The 22058-nt window shown below is 36.1% G+C and overlaps 2 protein-coding genes across 8 annotated transcripts; one reads left to right on the top strand and one right to left on the bottom strand.

Annotated features, from left to right (window-relative positions):
* Positions 1-14: 14 nt before the first annotated feature.
* LOC113731600 (uncharacterized) lies at positions 15-9682 on the top strand. Of its 7 annotated transcripts, none has more exons than XR_011840357.1 (12): positions 15-343; positions 486-587; positions 689-851; positions 939-1118; positions 2147-2307; positions 2632-2714; positions 3026-3119; positions 3207-3306; positions 3397-4718; positions 7710-7862; positions 8754-9186; positions 9268-9682. XR_011840357.1 is itself a non-coding variant. In XM_072079569.1 (9 exons), exons 1-8 carry the CDS (start codon positions 87-89, stop codon positions 3294-3296), a joined length of 1104 nt encoding a protein of 367 aa, XP_071935670.1. In that variant the 5' UTR covers positions 19-86; the 3' UTR covers positions 3297-3306; positions 3397-4370. The 7 variants fall into 7 exon arrangements, 1 of the variants encoding a protein (XP_071935670.1); XR_011840356.1 differs by having other exon boundaries at positions 18-343; positions 2147-2281; XR_011840355.1 differs by lacking the exon at positions 8754-9186 and having other exon boundaries at positions 18-343; positions 2147-2281; positions 5345-7862; positions 9349-9682.
* Positions 5594-12746, bottom strand: LOC113731599 (oligopeptide transporter 4). Its single transcript, XM_027256955.2, has 6 exons — positions 12061-12746; positions 11229-11326; positions 8425-8988; positions 7693-7945; positions 7432-7614; positions 5594-6401 (listed from the first exon to the last, which is right to left on the bottom strand). The coding sequence occupies exons 1-6, from the start codon at positions 12583-12585 to the stop codon at positions 5787-5789; spliced, it is 2238 nt and encodes a 745-aa protein (XP_027112756.1). The 5' UTR covers positions 12586-12746; the 3' UTR covers positions 5594-5786.
* Between the last annotated feature and the right edge of the window lie 9312 nt (positions 12747-22058).

Here is a 22058-nt window from a genome sequence, read left to right as displayed (position 1 = left end):
TCTATCTATTTTATTCTTTGGCAACGCTGGCATTATTAGTCGAACCGGCAACCGGCAAGGACATTTGCTTCTCCAGTTTCGCCAAAATGGCTCTTTCAGTATTCTGCCGAAAGTGGAGATTCTGTTCTCTACCTCCACCAGTGGTACCATGCCGGAGTTTTCGATCGGACGCAGCTCTTGAAGCCCTATCCAAGGCCTCCGAAGCCAAAACCCCAAGCGTCCTCGTCCTCTATAACTATCCTTCCTTCTCCGGTGCCTTCTCCGCACTCTTCGCACATCTCTACCACTCCCGCCTCAATCTCCCTTGCCTCATTCTGCCTTTCTCGTCCGCCATTCCCTTCCGGTAAAACTAATACTACTATACTCGCACTCCCTCCATGTTGACTTTTTTATGCCAAACAACTCGAACGCAAAAAAAAAAAAAAAAAAAAAGAAAAATGGTTAATATGTCTTGTATTTTTCAGTAATCATTTTTTTATATACAGGGTGGAAGATGTGTGCATTCAAGGACTTAAAGAGTGCTACTTTCTTGATTTTCTTGGCCCAAAAGGTTTTGCTTTAGAGCTTTTCAAGCAAACATCTTGCAAGTATGTCTTTTTTTCTGTTTTCCTTTTCTTTCAATTCGAGTTCTTTTTTGCGAAGAAATTTCCTGAAAATATAAGTTGAGTCTAATTGTTGTTTTAATTAGGGTAATAGGATTTGATCATCGTAAGTCGACGTTGGCGAAGATTCCTGCTCCTAAGGAAAATTTGAATGAGAACCTTGCGTTACATGTCAATCTTGAGAAGAGTAGCTCCTTTGCTGTCTATGAATATTTCTCTTCTAAGCTTTCAGAAATTGTCTCGGATGATGTAAGTATTACTGCTTTGCAGTATTATGTTTATATACTTGTCTTTTTACGTAGATTTTTTGACACAGTAGTTTGGATAAAATAATAGGAGAACAGTATAGGTCTGATAGATCCTAAAGACCGAGAGCGTGTGGAATTGGTTCTCAAGTACATTGAAGATGGAGATCTTCGTAGATGGAGTTTGCCAGACAGCGAAACATTTAATGTTGGTATTCGTGAATGGCGCTCGAAGCTCAACTGCATCACTAATCCACAGATGTATAAGCAGGTTTGACTTAGAAGTGACTCAAATTGTTGTAAAGTTTGCAATTATTGTTGGTTTCCCATTCTCTGGGTAGCTCAGAGTTCAAAGTTAATCTTATTTGGGGGGTTACACACTGACACTGGCTTTTGAGGTCATTGCCTAGTGGTGAAAAGGACTTCAAGTCTGCTAATTTTTTGTATTACATTGAGAACAAGTTGGTTTTTGTCTGATTTTATGTGGGTTTCTCATCATTTCTGTCAAAAGAAGAAATCTAAGGCCCCGTTTGGATTGCAATTTTCCTCAGAAAAATTACTACATTTTCCGTGAACACATTTCCCTATCACCTTTTTACCTCACATATACCAAATCGCTACAGTAATTTTTCTACAAAAAATCCAGAAAAATAAGTGGCATAACCTTTCTCTTGGTAGCCATGTGCATCTTCCTTTCATTAAGGCACCGTTTGGTTTGAAGGAATGGAAGGGAAAGGAAAGGGTATTAATGGAAAGTGATTTCCATCTATCTTGTTTGGATTAAGTATGAGAGGAAAAGAAAGGAAATACTAAATTTTTGTTTGGATTGAAGAAGGAAAAGAAAGGAAATGAAAAGATCAAGTGTTAATTTACAGGAATATAGGGAAAAATTATCTTTTAAAAAAATTAAAATTATTTCAATTAATTTAGTTTCATTTCCCTCCATTTCTGCCCACTTTTGGGCAGAGACCATAACTCATAAAAATAACTAGACCCTTTCCCTCCCTATCCTTTCCTTTCCCTCCTCAAAAATCAATCCAAACAACAAAAAACGAAATCCCTCCAATTCCTCTCCTTTCTTTTCCCTCCCGTTTTCTCAATCCAAACGGTGCCTAAAAATAATTTTAGGTAGGAAGCACTCTTTTTTTTTTTCTCTTTTTTCTTCAAGGCTCCATAGTACTAATCAGGATTGAAGTATATGCTTTCTGCATTGTGTGTTCCTTTATGCATCAAATTCAGCAGGTTTAAATTTTTCTTCAAAAGTTTAACTTAGTCATACCAATTCTCTTTCTGTGACAGTTGATGGAGATGAGTGCCATGGATATAATTGCTGGAGGCATCTCCTCTGTGTCTACTCGACAGATTGCTGCAAACAAATTGTTGGATAAGGTTTTCAAAGTTCGGTTGGGCAGAGGCTTGTATGGGGAATGCCTGGTAAAAATAAAGTTATCATCCTTCAGGTTCTTTTTTGCCTCAAAAGCTTTGGAATAAGAGTCTTGATGAAATATGATATTTGTTATTTGTCTGACAAAAATGATGGATCTTACCTGAGAATTATAATAAAGCACAATTACCTGCATCATAGCCATGTTCTTCACATATACTTTCATAGTGGAGATTTTGGAAAAGTGCATGTCGCTGGATTTTTACTCTGTGAGCATGAGCATAATTTTCTAACTTCTGCTAGCAGAGAAAATCGCTCTTCAGAAATGTTTGTAGATTTATTTATTTGATTTGTTTTCTGGTAATTTATGTACACTTTTTAACTCCTTTATTTTTTTTAGGGGGTCAGACTTTATGGTAGTTCAGATTTAATTGATGAGATTGGCAAGGAACTTAGCAGAAGAAGTGCTGTGGCTGGACTAAGGTAGTATCTTAGTAAAGTCTTCTTTTCATTCATTTTTATTGTTTCTGGTCTAAGAAGCTAAATGCAGAGTGTTTGATTTACTTTGTTAGTACTTTTCTGGTATATCACGCTAGTATTGAGGTTTTTGAAGTATTCCTGGTTTATGAAACTGCCCTGTGGTTTGAAAACTATTCCTTACGGTGTTTAATTTTATCATAGGAAAAAACCTTGTCCAGCAGGACTAGTTAAGGAATGGTGGTGTAATTGTAGTGTGCACATACACTATCAATTCTTGTTCTCTATTCTGATCTGGATCTTTGGTGTTGATTCAGGTCTATAGGAGCTGTTGTTTACATGCAACGAAACAATCTTAAAATGTGTTTGAGGAGCATGGATGTCAATACTGATACTTCCGAAATTTCTAAGGTGTGCTTGGTGATTGTAAAAAACTTAGACTGCTGGTTGTCTTGTGAAATACTCCTCTGAAGCTTCTTTGTATTTTCAAATATGAAGGCTTGTGGTGGAGGTGGCTCTCCAGGTTCCAGCTCCTTCATCATCCGGATGGATGAATATAACAAATGGCTCTCATCATGCTCATCCTGAGCTTATTAAGGTACAGAGATGAATTTTCATCCTGTAATATAAATATTTATTTTCCAAATCCCAAACTAGGCTTAAAGAAGTTGAATGACATTGTTGGAAGGAAATGGCTGTACAATTAGTCGAACCAGCAACCGGCAAGGACATTTCCTCATGAAGCTTAGCCCAATGGCTCTGTCATTGTTCTCCCTTCCACTGTCCCCCACGACCACCAGTGCTACCATGTCGGAGTTCTACATCGTAGGCCAAAACCCCACATGTCGTCATCTTCTACAGCTATCCTTCTCCTCACTCTTTGCACACCTCTACCACTCCCGCCTCAATCTCCCTTGCCTCATTTTGCCTTTCTATTCCACCATTCCCTTCTGGTAAGACTAATACTACTATATTCACATTTCCTCCAAGTTGATTTTATTGTCCCAAAAAAAATGAAAAAAAAAAAAGGCTAGCATGTCTAGCAGTAATATATTTCACTAATCAGTTTCTTTCATATAGTGTGGAAGATGTTTGCATTGAAGGACTTAAAAGAGTGTTACTTTCTTGATTTTCTTGGACCAAAAGGTTTTGCTTTAGAGCTTTCAACATTTCCAAAGCTTTTCTTGGACCAAAAGCATTTTTGGCATAGAAGTTGCATAAGAATAGGATATCATAATACATCAAAGCAGCTGATTGACATATTTTTCCTACTTAATTGGGATTGCTATGGGCTTTGAGATTTCTTGGAGGTTTAGCATCAGAATGTTGAAGAAATAGTTGTGTACTAAATGTAAGATACCTAAAGTCCTCTGTGTTAATGAAAAATCCGATGAGGCTACAAATGCAGATGATGTGTATAATCACTTATGCATTAGTGCACTGGACAACCTTCAACTGCTATGCCTTTGGCTGTTGGACATGCTGCCAATTCACAGTATTCCCCATTTGTACCCCACCAAGTCACTCCTTTATTGTCCATTCCGAGTGTGAAGTATAGCAGCATGCCCATGAAATCTATACCAGCATCCAGAGCTGCTGAAAGAATGTAATTGTACCTTTGCCACCACTGCTTTCGGTAATGGAAGACAAAATAGTTGAAAATGAGCCCTACTATGATCTAGGCATTGTAATTTAATCGTGTTGCTGGTGGGATGGCACCTCCTCCTCCCAGAAGGACTGGAAGGTTTATTAGAGGAATCCAAGAATGCTTTGGAAATGCCTTGTGGAAGAGCCAAACTATAGTAGATCCCAGGGCCCCTCGAAGAAAAAACCAATTCATTTCAGAGTAGTTTCCTAGAGTTCCAAAAATCCTTTTAGGTCCAACCAAACCCCCTATGACAGATGCATCAAAGAACGCCCTATCTCCAGGGTATGTCCATGGACTATCTGGTGGAAGGAGGTCATCCTGGCAGATGTTCTCAATGGGGTGCAGCTGCCACCATGCCACAGGTATGTTGATAGTGCCTGCTATAATTGTTCCTATGAACTGGATCCACCCAAGAAAGAATTATAAAACCTGATGGTAATATTTCTGTAAAATATGATTTTAACTGCCAACGAAACAGCTTTTGCTACAGAACTCCTTGTTCTTGCATGTTCGCCTGGGCAGAGGGTTGCATGGTGAAAACAAAGCTATCTTCCTTTAGTATTTGATTGCTGCATTTTATTGTCAACAGTATTTGTAATGCAAATCTTGATTAATTTGATATCTGTTATTTTTCTGACAAAATTGATGGATCTTCCCTAGAAATTATAGAAGTTATCTGCATCATAGTCTTTTTCCTCACATATACTCTCACACTGGAGATGTTGGGAAAGTAAATTTTGTTAGATGTCTACTGGTGCGCATAAACATAATCTTTTGCCTTCTGCTAGCAGAAAAAGTCTCCTTGCTTTTAGTCTTGCTGCATTGAGAAGGAATTGACAATTCTAACTTGTTCTCTTTACCTCAATCTCTTCCTATCTGTTACTATGTCATTTAAATTGCTTTTTAAAGATTGATTTTATAGTCCTGTTAGAGCTTTTATTTGTTAGAGAATGAATTTCAGTCATTGATGAAATCTCCATGTTAACAGGGCAATGGAAATGTGGTGTAGCTGATCCCCTACTTTGATATATATACCGTAGTTCAATAAGTCACATCAATTGTTTGTGAAATGTCTTAGTTGAATGGCAATTGGAAATGCATGCCTAACCCTATGTCAACAATTGTCTTTTAGAAACTTTTGACATAGATGTTGCAGATTCTATTTTGATTGCAGAGTGTTGACCAAAAGAATATGACATCTTAAAGTCAAAGCAACTGAATAACATATTTCTCCTACTAAATAAGAATTGATGTGGCCTTTGACATTTCTTGGAGGATGTTTAACATCAGAGTGTTGAATAAATAGCTTGTGTACAAAATATTAGATATCTAAGGTCTTCTCTGTAAATGAAGAATCCAACCATCCACATAGTGTGTTCTGCAAATTTTCGAGACCACAAGCAGAGATGATGTTTGTAATCATTTATCCATTAGCGCACTGGACAACCATCAACAGTTATGCCTTTGGCTGTTGGACATGTTGCCAAATCACACTGTTCCCCCTTTGTACCCCACCAAGTAACTTCTCTATTCTCCATTCCCACTGTGAAGTATAGCAGCACAGCCATGAAAGCTACACCAGCATCCAGAGCTGCTGAAAGAATGTAATTGTACCTTTGCCACCACTGCTTTCGGTAACGGAAGACAAAAAAGTTGAAAATGGTTCCGACTATGATCCAGGCATTGTAATTTAATGGTGTTGCTGGGGGCATGGCACCTGTTGCTCCCAAAAGGACTGGGAGGTTAATTAGAGGAATCCAAGACTGCTTTGGAAATGCCTTGTGGAAGAGCCAAACTATAATAGGTCCCAGGGCCCCTCCAAGAAAAAACCAATTCATTTCAGTGTAGTTTCCTTGAGTTCCAAAAATCCTTTTAGGTCCAACCAAACCCCATATGACAGATGCATCAAAGAACACCCGGTCCCCAGGGCATGTCCATGGACTATCTTGTGGAAGGAGGTCATCCTGGCAGATGTTCTTAATGGAGTGCAGCAGCCACCACGCCACAGATACGTTGATGGTGCCTGCTACAATTGTTCCTATGAACTGGATTCACCCAAGAGGAAATAAGATATCCTAATGTTAATACCACCTTAAGTATGATTCAAAAGAAAAATTGAACAGTTTTGCTACAGAATTCCTTGTTCTAGTATGTTTTCTGAGATGACTAGCTGTGTAATTATTACTTCTGATCGTAGTGTACATTTTGTTTTTTCATTAAAGCAAAGCAGCACTTTCTTTGTTTATACATGCCGTATTTGTGTGATTTATAGATGCTATTTTCATTGGTAGTCTTATCAATTTTCTTTGTGCCACCCGTCTGTTTGGGTTCAAAATCCTTAAAAAGGTTTATTTCCTTTAAGCATCTTTGAGATGAAATGATCTCTGCCCTTAGTCCTAGTTTTGAATAAGGTTTATTAGTTCCAAAAGTCATTGACATCTTAATTAAATTAAGTATGCCCTTTGACAGGCATCATTAATGCCAAAAAGAAGATTGACATACATGAAGTTTCCAGGCATGTCTTTAGTAGCAGTTGCATCCCATAGACTTTATTATACCATAGGCATATTTGGAAGATTACAATACCCTCTGTTAAGTATTGGCATATTGATAATTAGGGTTTGAATACAGAAAGTCAGTAACCTCATAAACATAGACCCCCTTAGGCTTACATGTGAGCAAATATCAGGCTCTTTGCTCAGAATTATGAACAGTGTCAGAAAGGGAGATGACTGTCAATAAAACATAGCGACAGAATTACATGGGAGATCGCTATAACTTTATAAACTTTAAGGGGTGGTACTTCAAAGTAAATTATGGGGGCAAAAGTGACCTATGCATCTAAGTGAACTGAAAGCTTCTCTAGGTCTGTATTAGTTACAAGAGCATGTCAAAAGTACTTAGTAGACCTCAAGATGTTCATTGGGACTAACTACACTATGGAGAAAACAGAGTCCTCAGTTTGTTAATTATATGGCATTGCAAAAGTACTCTAGATATGATCATGATGTGCTTTCATTTGGATGATAGAGCTTTAATTGTAGCATTCTTGCTAAGAATGTAAATGTAATCTACCTGGACTAGAAACATTGATCGCGGGGGAATCTTCATGTAGTGGCCCAGCTTGAAATCGCTGAGGAATGAGACTGCCTGGGCCATGCTCATGTAACCATAAACTTTAAAGCAAACATTGGCAATCGGTCTTCCTGGATATATTATACCCATTATGTACTCTGTGATTATGTTCAGGCCAGGAGTCTGCAAATCAATCTCTACAATGTCAGCAAGATACAATGATCTGTAAAGCAAACCAAGTTTTTTTTTCTTTTATATTACCTGGTTTGTGGTGGCAGTTATGATGCTGATTGGAAGCGTGAAGACAAAGGCCAAGACACTAGCAAAGAGGAGACCCCACCATGGCATCTGAACTTGTTTGTTCAAGAAAATGCAGAGTATTAGCGAGACTAATAACGTTATAACGAGCAAGACATGAAACCACCATGAAGGTATGTCCTTGTATCTCCTCATTAGTCTCGTGTGTATATCCTCCTTTTCTTTGTACGAAGCACGGAATCTTTCATAAATTTCCCTGCAGTATGTATGGTTAAGTTTCAGTATTTTCCCAACATTGTTGAAATAACAATAGTAACAAATCAATTTGAATGAAATGTTTTCAACACATTGAATTCTCTGTTCTAAAGGAATATTTGCTGCAAAATTTTAATCAAAAGAGTGAGTTGTAACATTTCATATTTATTGGATTCTGCGTCAATGCCAAAATAAGATACTTAGGTAAAAGGTGGTATGAATTTGAAATTCGCCACTATAGTTTCACCATTCTGATTAAAAATCTTTTGAAAGCAGAACTCCAAAAATTTAAAGTTGCTGTTGAAGATAAGGCAAAAACAAGTTAGACAAAGAAACAGTTAAAGGCTCGGAAAGTCATTTTTGAAAGAATGGAAAATATATCTAAATGAATCTTCTTTGCAAGTGCTATATTGATATATTAGACTAGGAAAAGGGTGTTAATGAATGGAAAATAAGAGAGAGGTTCAGGCTTAGTATTACCTTCCATAAAAGAAACCCACATGTGTAAGAGTGGATGCGATAGTGGCAAAACCAAAACCATAAGTTAGAGCAAAGAACATGCTCAGATGTATCCTTCCTTGCTCCTCGTACTTGTTCAAATCGAGCTCAAAGTTGTCATTTACTATCGCTACTATGTCATACTTTTGACCTTTGTCTGTGAACAAGTGTGATGAGAAAATGGGAAATCTTTTAGCACTGTACAAGTCAAGGCCCCAGTAGGCAACGGGGATGACTATGTAGAGTATCAACACATACCCCACGAGAATGTTGACAATGGAAAAGAAAGGACTAATTAGGGGGCTGAACAGGAAGGATGCAACAACAGACCAATCCAGTGTTAATGCTCCTATACCAAGGCCCCTCATACCAGAACCTATTTGCTGGGCAGTGACTGACTTGGAGAATACCCAACAGACCCATGAGATGCTGGAGAGTGTTGTGAAGAGGTATCCCGGGAACAGGTACCAAGAAAAGCTGCAGATCAGTGCAACTAGGAAGAATTTTGCCCTCGTCATGCGCTGCTCATCTTTTTCATGCAAGGCCCTGCAAAAGAAAAATGAATGTTATTTAACTTGTTTCAGAAAAAGAATTGCATTGTGTAGATTGTGAAAATGTTGTTGAGAATAGGCAGTCAAGACAAAATGAAAATAGGGAGATACATTGCCGGTTATAAAATGAGTTAATTTGTGGTATCTGTCAACAACTAGTGCTTGAACAATCTCGGATGCGGTTTACGATGAGGTGAATATTTGGTTTGTACTACTCCTTGTAATTGCTGTAAATGCCTAGCATATTTGCTTATCCGTTTTCCTGCTAACGCAGAAATGATGATGTTAATTTGGCGATAAGAACTACTCGTTGCAACAATTATTATGTGATGTATTGTGGTTTCTCGTGCTGTAGGCTTGTGGCCAACCATAGATGCCTCTCAGCTAGCTCATAGTACACTGTTCCTCTTAAATCATCCAGACAATTTGCTGCAATCAGCAAAGAGATATGAATGGTTCTCTGGGCACTACAAAGCCCTAAACGGAGGAGTCTCAACTCAACAGATGGGATTGATTCAAAGTTTTTCATTTCTCTCAACAGATGGGAAGTTCAAATGCTGAAACTGGAAAGCTCATAGAATAGAAGTGCTAATTTTTTATTAACCTCTTGTACAGTACTTGATGATATTAAGTGGAGGGAAGGTCTTCTAAATTTCTAATAAACAAAACAAAATTCTCTGACTGAGCTACCAAGTTGTCAAGACAGCAAGAACGCTGAATTGAGTGCCAATCTGTACAAAAAATTTGGTAGTCTTGTGCAGTTTATGCTATCCTTGCATGTATGTACTACCCTCCAAGACTAAACTCCAAACTTACTGAAATCCTGCCTTGCAGCATCAATACATTCGGCACAGACCAAAGCTGCATCACTTCAACCATTTAATCCCATCTCTCAGTAGTCAGTACAATACGATACACACAGCATTGTCCGTCCTTACCATTGGATAACTCAATCTAAAAGAAAGCCAACTAAGAGCTATTCGAACCTCTAACTAATTCTAAAGCTCCAATTTCAAAGTTTATACGTCAAGTTGTCCAATGTCCAGCTCCTCTTTTTTGTTTCTTTCTTACAATTAGTAATATTATAGCCGTAGATAATAGATATCCCATCCCAGCTTTTCTAATTAGTTGACCCTTTACTTACTTTTTTACTTTTTAGTTGACGTCTAAAGGTAAAGGGTCGCATGTGCAAGTTGGGAAACCAGATGACGAGCTATGAGCAGCTTAGCTGTAAAATTGTACTCAAATGGGAACATGCGGCTGAGAGTCGCACGTGACGGCCGACGAGACAGTCACCTCAAAATCCAGAGGTCTTTAAGCTTTTTCCAATCGCATTATTGGATGAGAGACACTACTACTGTGTCGGACGTGCAATCCAACATCTCGGCCTGCATTTCTTCCGGCCGCTAGAGTCATGTCATATGCTTGTTTGGTTTGTAATTTTTCCTTAAAAAAATTTTAGATTTTTCTTAATTATATTTTTATCTATCTCATATACATAAAATTACTATAATACATCATCATTCTATAAAAGTTTCAAAAAATAGCAATCTACAAGTCCTTGTAAACCATTCATTGCACTTACTAAAATCGTAGGACAACCATCATGTACTAGTTAGTAAGTAGTAATAACTAACAATAGCGATATCATTTATTATAAATATATTTTTCAATTAATTTTTATATTTTCGATCACTTTTCGTTTCATCATATTACAAAAAGAAGTACTCGCTAGAGTGTTAAATAAATAAATGGTACGAAGGTATGACTAGACAAATCCTAAAATGATATATGTTAGCATTTTATGAGGTCAAGTCCTAGTGATCTTCAAACAAGCAACTTGTGTTAGCATCTTGTTTAATAACAACTTCCTCAATGCATGATTTTGTAATTAAGGTTGCCGACTTCTTTTTGGCGGAGAAAGAGAACAAAAATGAAAAGAATTCATCGTGCTTTTTGGCAGCTTTTCTTCTTGTTGATTGTGAAATGCGAAGCCCCCCGCACATGGATAGAAAAAGATTCTTGGGATGGAACGAAAGAAAATCCAATTTGGTTGGGCAAAAAGTGATTATTAAAAGCTTCAGCCCATCAAGATCGAGGCAGGTCTCAGGACTAAGGTAGGGAATGATGGAGCAATCAATTAATAATTCAACAGATTAGGGGCAGCAACCGGACAGGAGCCGCGAAAAGCGATAAGAAAGAAGGGGGGCGGCGCGGGGGGAAAATACAACTTACCGGAACAGTGAAACTTGCACAAGGGTGTTGGGCCACCACATGTGGGCTGGCTCCACCACATATTTCCTCAGCAGTCCAGCCCACCCATAGCCTAATACCTGTAGATTCCATTCCACATCATTAGATTTAGTGCAGTCACTTCCAAAACCAAAAGATGATACGCTGCCGCATATTTTACCTAATCAACTAATCATCAATTCGTACGTAGAAGATGAGAAAATGGATTCTGAAAGCATGTGTTAGGTCTTTAGCTTTCCATCATCTTTCAAGATTCTTTTGAAAATAGCTTTCTTGCTAGTGCTTTATATATCAACGGCTTCCACCAACCGTCCCCCTATCGACCCCATTTACATAAAGATTACACAAAAAAAAAAAAAAAAAAGTTCGCTGTCAAATTGTTTCACTCGAGATACTTAAAAGTTCTCGCAGGCTCCCTTGTGGAGGTTGAAGTCCCACGTCGGGGTTTAGGGGGTTTGGGGTAGAGTAGATAAGTCTCCTGTAAGACCCTCAAAAGTTGCCGGCTTTTGTGAGTTTTCACGGGGATTAGGTTTGTCCAAATATCAAAAGTACTTTGGGCTTGAAAAAAATAGATACTTAAAACTAAGAGACAAAAGCAGGAAATCCCAAAAAGAAGGCTAGGAAAGATAACTTTTGCATGAAATAAAAAAATTGGGAAGATTAGCAAATTGTCTATGTTCAAATTTGAGTCAGACAAGTTTGTCCAAACCAATTAAGTTGTTGGCAGTTGGGACAAAGCTTTTGGCGGAGAAATCAAGAAAAAGAATTCTACACCATATGATACGAGAGAGACATAGAGATGAGTACAAGTTACCTGCGTGGTGATAATGAGTAGCCAACCAGCCAAAAAGGATATCTTCCTCTTGTAAAAGGCTATGATAATATTGATAATGCTAACCGCATAAGCTGAACCATTCCCAAATGCAGCACCAGCATTAGCAAAGATGGTGATGAGGACATGCTCCTTCATGTTAAACGGGCCTGGATTGAACGAGAACAACCTCTGCCCAAACCCCGGTAAACGGAACTTTTTTTCCGGTAAGACGGCGGCCATGAAGTGTCCGATAGGCAGACTGGCCACTTGGACCGTAATCTGGGATATAATCAGTGGCTCTGTCCTGTAAGAGAAGAACTGGTTGAGAAACGATAGTAGAGCACATGATAGCAGGCCCAACAACCACATCCGGAAGGTCCATACGGGTAGGGTTGGGTCGTCATAGTTGGTCACGGTTAGCCGGACTTCTTCAATGGGCGAGTCATCCTCGTCTTCATATTTTTGGTGGTGGTTGTTGGTGGTGGTGGTGGTGGTGTTTAGTGATTCCACCTCCAAAGTTCCCATGGGTGGGAGATCGAACTACAGAAATGTAAGGAGGAGGATTCGGGACTGGAAAGAAGGGATGGGTTTTTTCTTTACAACCTCACCGCTATTTAATGTATATCATGCATGTGGCGCAATTTGAGTTGGGTACGGGGTGGTAAATACAAGAGCGTGCAGGGATGCTGGGAGGTAAGAACAGGAGGATAAGATTATACAGGTCTAGTGGGCGGATGTATAGATTATTAATCTTTGGCCATTTGTTCATTGGTACGTACGACACAATAATTCTTAATTCGGCCACCTTGGATGTTAATTGTGACAATTTCTTAATTTTATGACAAGATATTTAATAGTAGCATGTCCGACTCTTAGGGATGCAACCAATTGGAGCATTAATATAATTAATTTTTAGCACTTGTCATGTAATTGGTGCATTGTGTGAGAAGGATGGGTCGGGTGGTTTGAGGAAGAGAATGTAAGTGAGAGATCTCGAATTCAAACAATTTGGTGCAGATGGAGATAAAATTTCCCTAGTTTAGCTACTAATAGATGTGAATTCTTTATATAAACTTTTTTTTTTTTTTTTTATGATGTAAGTAGGAGGGTTTGAATCTGAGACCTCTCACCTACACTCACTATTCTTGAACCACAAATCCACATGAATTGTTTATATAAGAGATTTTTTTTCTTTCTTTTTTTTGATAGTGTAAATGGAAGAATTCAAACATGGGATCTCTCACATAAACTCTTTCTCTCTGAACCGTCCAACCCATTCCTCCCCCATTTATAAAAAAAAAATTGATTGCATCTTTGAGATGAAGACACTTTCTATATTCACAATTTACAGCTGCTGTGGATATGTTGAATCTTCTCACCATTAACCTAAGCTAGTTTTCAATTATTGAAATGTCATTAACATCTGAATAGAATCAGCAAATAACATCTCTAGCTCAAGACGTCTCTTAAGAATGTACGTGGGTCTTTAATTATCATGCGCTGTTGAAATCTAGTACTCGAGCTCATGTTTGCCATCTTCGCTCGAGTCCATAAAGAAAAAAACACAATAAATTTTCATCCAGGGTTAAGTTGAAAAGAATCTGCTTTTACTATGTTAAGTTACTCAAACAGTACACATGGAACTAGAGCCTGAAACTTGATCAATCCTGCGCAAGTTACGAATTGCTAGCATCATGTGGCGGGTTTCTGTTTTAGCGCTTAGAACATATGGTGCAATATTGGATCTAGGGCTACACGCGAGCAATTTGAATCCGAACTCGAGTCGAATTATCTTCACCTCGTTAATTCGCAAGTCGGCTCGATTATATATTTTTTTTATTTTTATTTTAATAATAAATTTATATATTTTTTTAATATTTTATTATTTATTAAATAATTATTATTTTATTTATTTTTAAAATTAAAAATAATTATTTTATTATTTTTTTTAAGTTCGAACTCGACTCGAATTTGAGTCAAGCTCGAACTCAAATTTTACGTTGAAAGCTCGACTTTCATAAAACTATGTTGATATATGATTCGATTAGATCAAAACTCGACTCGACTCGTTTGCATCACTAATTAGTTCAATCGAATATGGCCTCTACTCGTGAAAACCAATTATCCGACCAATATGTTTTCCTTCCCTTGGAGGTAAATGAACTAATGAAGAACAGAATATTTTGCCGGGTTCCATTGGGAGTAGAGAAAGCAAAACCTGTGTTTTGTTTGTGCAAGCTATATGATTAAAACTAAAAAGTATTCTCTCTTTGTATTAATCCTTCTGTTTATACGGATGTACGTGTTGTTATTCACATACTACTTCAATTTGGAATGGAGATAAATCAATATCTCTTTATGCTTATTCCGATGCTTCAATGCTGCTAGCTGCAGTCTTCAGTCTTGACTCCTTATGGTACAAACAACTTGTGTTACTAAGCCATAAAAGGGATTCGTGAGTAGCTACTGTCTCATGACATTTCATTAATGAAGTTGGTGGCGATGTGATTGTTGAAGAGTATATGGATTCTTACCCCCACAACATTGCTCTTATATCTGCTGTACTCTTCTTCATTACTAGCATGCAGAACAGAATCACCATTGTCTCCCCAACCACAAATCTGCATCACAAAAGTACAGCATCAAATACTCATCAAAATTGATCCAGGGAATGTTCCTTCACATTTTGAGCTTCAATAATACTACTAGTCTAGGCTGGTTTAGGTTTGAGTATGACATGGAGATGGAGGGATTGAACGTTGAACAAAACTGGGCGGAAAGTAATAATATTGAGTTCGCCCAGCTAGCACCATTAATAAAGAGACTGGGACGGAGGAATGCCTTGTGGCATTTCCATTGACTTCTATCACTGCATTTGTCCGATCATTTGTCATTTGACTTCTGAAATGCTCCGACAACAAAATCATGGGCGTCAGAAACTACTGAAGAGTGAAGATATCCTTTTGTGGTAATTTTTTTTTATTTTTCGAAGTGGAGATAATTCAGAGTTGACCAAGACTTTTAGCAGAAGATCCAGAATCAGCGATCAAGATTCTGATTGGGGTGTCACGCCATCTTCATGTGACCCAACCTTTATCAGCGCCTTTCATTTCTTCTACTCCTTCAATAAGGCATCCCTGGGGTGTTTTGCACCATACATGTCTTCGTTACTACTTCGATGACATTAATGAGTTTGTTTGGATTGATTTGATATCAAATAAAATAAGTTACTTCACAGATTTCAATCATATTTGTATCTTTCCAATTATCTTTTTATCTCACATATATCGCATCACAAAAAGTGCTATAATAATTATTTCAAATAAATCATCCAAATAATTTTTTCTTTCTTGTACAATTAATACTGTTGATAGATTGACTTTTTTGAGTGATTTCCCAGCGTCTTCCCGACTCTCTCTTCTTCCAGTTTAATTGATTGATGGTATATGTCCTCCTCCTTAATGTTGGGAAGCCGACAATTCTTTCATTTTTTTTTTTTTGTATGTACAATTCTTTCATTTGTAGTATTTCTTGGCAAACCCTTGCCTCCCTAAACCACAAAAAGTGCAACTCTTGTTTCTTCTTGAAACTATTGGTTAAGCTACGTCTTATCAAGAAATCACTAAGGGCACATTTGATAAAAATGGAGTTTAAGATGTAAAATTTGAATCTATTAAATAATTGAATAATTTAAGTACTAAGTCTAATATCATTTGAATGTATATTATATTTAGTGATAAGCGAATGGCTTGTCACTTAATTTTTTAACGAGTTTTGTTTAGAAAATTTAGTGTCGCTTAATTAATTCAGATGTTTTATTTTTTATTATCAAACGCGTCTTAACATGTTAACATCTGAACCATTATATTTAAAACCCTGTTTGATAACCCAACTCAGTATTTAAAATTGAATATTTAAATTAATTAAATAACACTGAATTTTCTAGACAAAACTTGCTCCCATAAATAAATAATAAAATATTCACTTATTATTCACCTATTACTTAATGTGATATATACTTAAATGTATCAAATTTAGTATTTAATAATTAAATAATTTAATGAATTCATACTTTAAATTTCAATTTTAACAAACGCAATTTTAAGTGTTGAATTAAATTATTAAAGAGGGGGGTAAGAGTGGCGTGCCGAATGATTGGTTAATTGTATCACGCAAATAACAATTCAACTAAACAGTTATGTATCATGACTTGACTTTTGGATGCCGTTGGGTTGGGTTCGTCTTTTCTCCTTAATAATTACTCAATCATTATCCATCAACTCGCTTGTAGGGACAATTTCCTTTTTCCTAATTGGAGAGATAATGCGACTTGTGCATATATACTTCCCGAGGCAATTACTTGATTGTTTTTACTATCATGGATAGAAAAGAAACTGGAAATTTATCATTGGGGGCAAAATTGCATTTGAGCCTCGCACTAAATTCCCAAGTTTCACATCTCCACTGAATCTCGAATGTATCTAAGCACGAATCTTTTTTCATCAAAAAATAAATTAAAAAATTTAAAATAAACAAAATAAAGGGCGGAGGCCGGGGAGGACGATAATGGATAGACCAGTCATGGAACATGAGCAATTGACATTGACGGCACGTGCCAGTCAACAATGTTTATCCAGTCAATCATAAATCTATATCTATATGTATTCAGGAAGGGATTTTTAGCAGAAACCCTCTCAATGCCTTCTAAACTTGTCATACTTTTTTCTAGATTTTTGTATTTATTTTAATACATAAAAAAGTAGTAGGTTATAACCCACCTTATCACCAATCAATATTCCCACTATCCCACTATCACCTTATCACCAATCAATATTCCTACTATCTCACTCCCACTATCCCACTATCTTAACGCATCCTACAATTACTCCTACAATTACTCCTACAAATTCTCCTTTTACTGATCGACTTAATTAACTTATCGAGTTAATTCCCTCACCCTCTCTCTCAGTTTCTTATTTGTTTTGAGTTCTCTATTAATTTTGTAAATGTATTGATTTTGTTCCTTTTGTGAGCAGTAATGGAAGATATTATGTGCAGAGACTCCAGCAGAAATCAACCTTCTTGCGGCCGACTTAATTTTTCAGGTCAGTCCCCTCTGCCTTTTAAGTATGTTTTGCTTTTGCTTTGCTTTTTGTTATGAATGATATTGCATTGATTTTCTGATCATCCATTATTTCTGAAAATTTTTTACAAAATCTTATGAACGGTTGTTTGCTTATTGTTACACTGTAAAGCAAAGATAAAAAGGTATTGCTTGCTTATATAATTGCGGATGGTATCGGTTCATGATTGAGGGTTCTACTATTTCTAACATAAATTGTATATTATAAAAATTTATTTGTTTGTATTACTGAAATTTTTTTAATTATTTTTATTGCACATTTATCACATAAAATATGTGTTACGATAGTTATTTTCATAATTTTATTCCAAAAATGATCGTGCATGAAATAAAAAAAGATTTTTTGATAATTAAAAAAAATAATTAAAAATGGTTTATAATTGGAGAAAAACAATTCAGATACTACTAATAACTAAGGCACTATACACCCATTATTAAAATTGGATTAATTTTTAATTTCGTCAGAAATCCTTTTGGCAAAATTGCATTATAGTCTTTCTTTTCTTTATCAACAATGACAATTACAACTACGTGATTCATCTATCTAGCAACAACACAATTCAACTCATGGAATAAATAGTTCATTACTTAAAGTACTTAAACGAAAGGTTAGAGCCAAGTCCTACTTAACACCTGCAAGTAATATATTACAATTAGAAAAAAGAAAATGATTCAAGAGGAGCAAAAAACTCACCAAGCCCCTAACATATGTGCAATCGTCAAGGCACTTTTGAGCATTTAAAACTGCATTCCTTAGTTCAGGTAATCACTTCTCTGTAATTGTTTTCATTTGATTACAATGCAATTCTATTAAATTATATTGATGCTATTTTTATATTAATTATTGTATTTTTTTGGTTAACAGTTCTCATACAATGTATCACTATTTACACATAAAATAAATACGTAAACTATTGATTTTTAATTTAATATATATTTTATTTCTAGATTAAAGAAATGAAAAATCTAACTGTCCTCAAGATCGCCAGGCATCCACATCACCAATGATTTTGCGTGATCATGGTAAATATACAACTTCTTATATCGTCATACTCATCTTACATACATACTTTTTGGCTGCACTATCTTGCTAAATCAACTATAGATACAATACAATACAATTGTATTACAATTGTTTGATTACAATACAATTGTATTACATTCTATTGATGCTATTTATAGACAACTTAGCAATTTTATCGATTAGCAATTTATTTTATTTTATAGATTACCAATTACTACATGTATCAAAATATATTTATATAGGGATTACTTCATTAACTATGGGTGCTAATAACAATTCAATTGGTGCATATTTTTCATTTGATTACAACACAATTGTATTAAATTCTATTGATGCTATTCTATATTAACTATTGTATTTTTTTGTTAACAATTCTCATACAATGATAAAAAAAATTCTCATACAACCGAAAAAAGACGGTTCTTGAATGATATATACATTCTATTATATTTCAAACTATTGTTAAACAGATATTATATTTTAATTTTATTGGTAAAATTTTTTCACCTTTATTTGTTCACCATTTTATTTTATTTTCCAATAATATCAGCACCGTGCATAGCACGGGTATTCCCACTAGTGTAATCAGATTGTAAGTTGTCCAGTGGGACAGAAGTCGTGGAAAAATAAATAATTAAGGAATGAATACCATGAACAGTTTGGGCATTAATTAACACATGATGTGACGTGAAATATTATTATTTGTAATATTATTTAAAATATTATTTGAAATAGTTATTATAACACTTTTTTTTTATGATGTGATGTACGTGAGATTAAAAAATAATTAAAAATATGAAAAGATGAGTTGAAAAATATATTTATGATACAAGCCAAATATTATTTGAAATAATTTACTATCCAAACACTCCCAAATATTCCAGTTCCAACCCTGATATCGGGTGCCCATCACCTTCCCGACAAAATACACAATCGGACCTTGTCATCATTAATAAACACTAGCAACCTTATATCGTGTTGTCCTCATGAAGCCTTAATCTCATACTAATAAGCATGGGTCCAAGCAACATAATTAATTTTAACAAAAGCAAGAGAAAAAAAAAGAAAAAATAAAGAAGAAGTATTTTATATTTCTCACGGTCTGTTTTAGAACGTGTAGTTACATGTATCAGGCTATCAGCTGTCTCACAATAATACCAATAATAAGGAAACAAAAGAAAAGTCACCGAATTCCCATATCTACGAGTATATGTGGTGCAATTATTAACTAGTAGTAGTACTTCGTTTTCAAGATGAAAGCTACCATTCAATTAGTAAACTGTCGAGGGTACTTGTGGTTTCTCTAGCTAGTTATTTCCTGGGAAACTTTCTCCTGGATTCAAACTATAGAGCATTATTTTATTTTTATTTTATTTTTTTTTGGAGAAAAAGCAAATGTTCATTAACTGTTCAAACTGTAGAGCATTATTGCTACGGAAGATTGGAATATCTAGTGGCAGTGGTCGTTTTTCTAATGCAAGAAAATTGTCTTCTGTTATTTGTTGGTTTAGAAAAGAGTAATATCAATCGTCTTTTTTCTTACCCAAGAATATAAGGGCTACGGTAAATGCCACGCAGCTGCAACAGATGCTCTTTTTTCTTTTTTGTTTTGGGGTCATCCTAATTATGCACAGATAATTTGTCTTGAGCTATTGATTTGTTGTTGAAGAAATTTTCTTACAAAGGAAGAAGGCAACGTCCATCATACGTACAAACAATAATTTTAGTCGAGCACTGAGATCATCTACGTGATATATTTAACTCCCTTGTTTATGCATGTTTGAGACCTTCTGACACTGACAAGCATTACTCCTAACATTTCATCGTTGGGGAGATGAGATTCTATTCCGGCATCTACCCTCACATCTTGCCACCTTTCTTAGTACATCTTTTAGACTGGCAAACACAAGATTCTAGTTTTGGAATTAGGCCCAAATTTGATGAAGCCGTCCACGAGTACGACTTTGCAAGTCTGATTAAGGTGGTTGCGTTTGACAAAATTGAAATTTAAAAATTAAAATCTAAAGTTTGAATCGATTAAATTATTAAATATTAAATCAAATATATTTGAGTGTATATTTAATTCAGTGATAAGTGAATAGTTTATCATTTAGTTTTGAAAGCAAGTTTTGACCAGAAAATTCAGTGGCACTTAATTAATTTAGATGTTCAATTTTTTGTTATTAAACGCGTCTGAATATATTAAGATTTGAATCTATTAAATTTAAGTACTGAATTACATTATCAAACAAGGCCTAAGATAGCTTGCTTTGTTTTTGTGTTTGTCCTTATTATAAATTCATTTATTTTTTTATAAGGGTAATTGGTTTATCAACTTATTAATTGTATCCAAATTTAACCTGCATCTTTATCAACAAATATGCTACGCTATTAGTCAAATGTTCTAGTTGGAGCACTAAACATAACACTAAAACTAGTATTAGTAGAGGAATGTATCAGGAAATTAAGAAAGAACAATGCATGCTGTAACTACTTCGACTTCGATTTCTTAACACTAAAACTAGTATTAATAGAGTAAAATATATGAGAAAATTAGAAAGAACAATTGACGCTCTAGCTACTTCGACTTCCATTTTTTTATTTGCGTGAAAATAGAAGTAGGTATATCTTTGTAGCACGGAGCGAGTAGCTATCACGAAACCAACCAAGGCTTCATAATTATCTGCATGATCCCGATTGAGGAACAGGTACAGTAGTAGCATGGACTTGTCTGCACGTACTGTCATTATTAACGACTCTTATATATTAGTTTGGTTTCCTTCACCCAGAAAAAAAGTCTTTAAGAGAATAAAACATCTCTCTATCAATTTATGTTTTTTTTTTTTTTTTCTGACGTAGTGGGTATCCGGGATTCGACGAATTATATTTTCGGGCCCGACTATTCCCACTCCGCTTGTGCCCCATCCCCCAGAAGACACAAGATGATAACAGGAATCAAACCGCGACCACACGGTGTCAGGACCTAAGGAGGCACCCCAGCACCAGCCGAGCCAACCCCGAGGATCTCTATCAATTTTTGTTTGCTTTTCATTTTTCTAATGTGATTACTGCTAAGTTGAACTGGCAATGCTTATCATACAAGTGGCAAATGTGAATTACTACACGGAGATTTCGGCTGTCCGGCTGCAACTTTCAACGTCCAATTGCATCACCCGCCTGAGACTTGAGTCAGTGAACTGATGCCCAATTCCTGAATCTTTTTTCCTACCATCCTCACTTTTGGTCCAGCGGTATAGATTTCGGCTACAACCACTGGGCGAATGGCTCAGTGGTCACCAAAAAGGGGCTTAAGTCCCTCATTAGGCTGTAGGTGAAGGTTCAAACCTCACCTGTAGCGGAAAAAAATTTAAGGGTTGTGTCACAGTACTCCCTTGATCTAGTTGGGTCTGTATACCCACTAGCCCCCTACCACAGCCTCCTTAGGCTCCCCTTCCCCCCTAGATTAGGATAGAGTAGATTATACAAATGTATCGTTACTGATTAAAAAAAAAAAGGTATAGATTTCGGCTACAGTTTTTTTTAAGACTTTTGCATGAATCGAGAAGAAAAGAGGGAATATCGGACGACGACTTTGAATATGCACCTTCGCAAGAAAAATCAAGGGAATCCTCCATTCCAGTCATGGAGAATTTGATCGATCCGGCCCAATGACTAGTTTAAGATTGATCAAGCCACGAAGAGCTCATCCGAGTTCTTAATTCTCGGTTAAATCGCTAAGTTAAGCGAATTGCCTTAGATTTGATTGAATCAATTTCTCTAAGTCAAGGCCGAATTTGATTGCTCCGGCCCAATGACCAAGTCATGGAGAAC

The sequence above is a fragment of the Coffea arabica genome, chromosome 2e (assembly GCF_036785885.1).
Source record: "Coffea arabica cultivar ET-39 chromosome 2e, Coffea Arabica ET-39 HiFi, whole genome shotgun sequence".
Classification (NCBI taxonomy): domain Eukaryota; kingdom Viridiplantae; phylum Streptophyta; class Magnoliopsida; order Gentianales; family Rubiaceae; genus Coffea; species Coffea arabica.
This window is presented reverse-complemented; position numbering and strand designations above follow the sequence as displayed.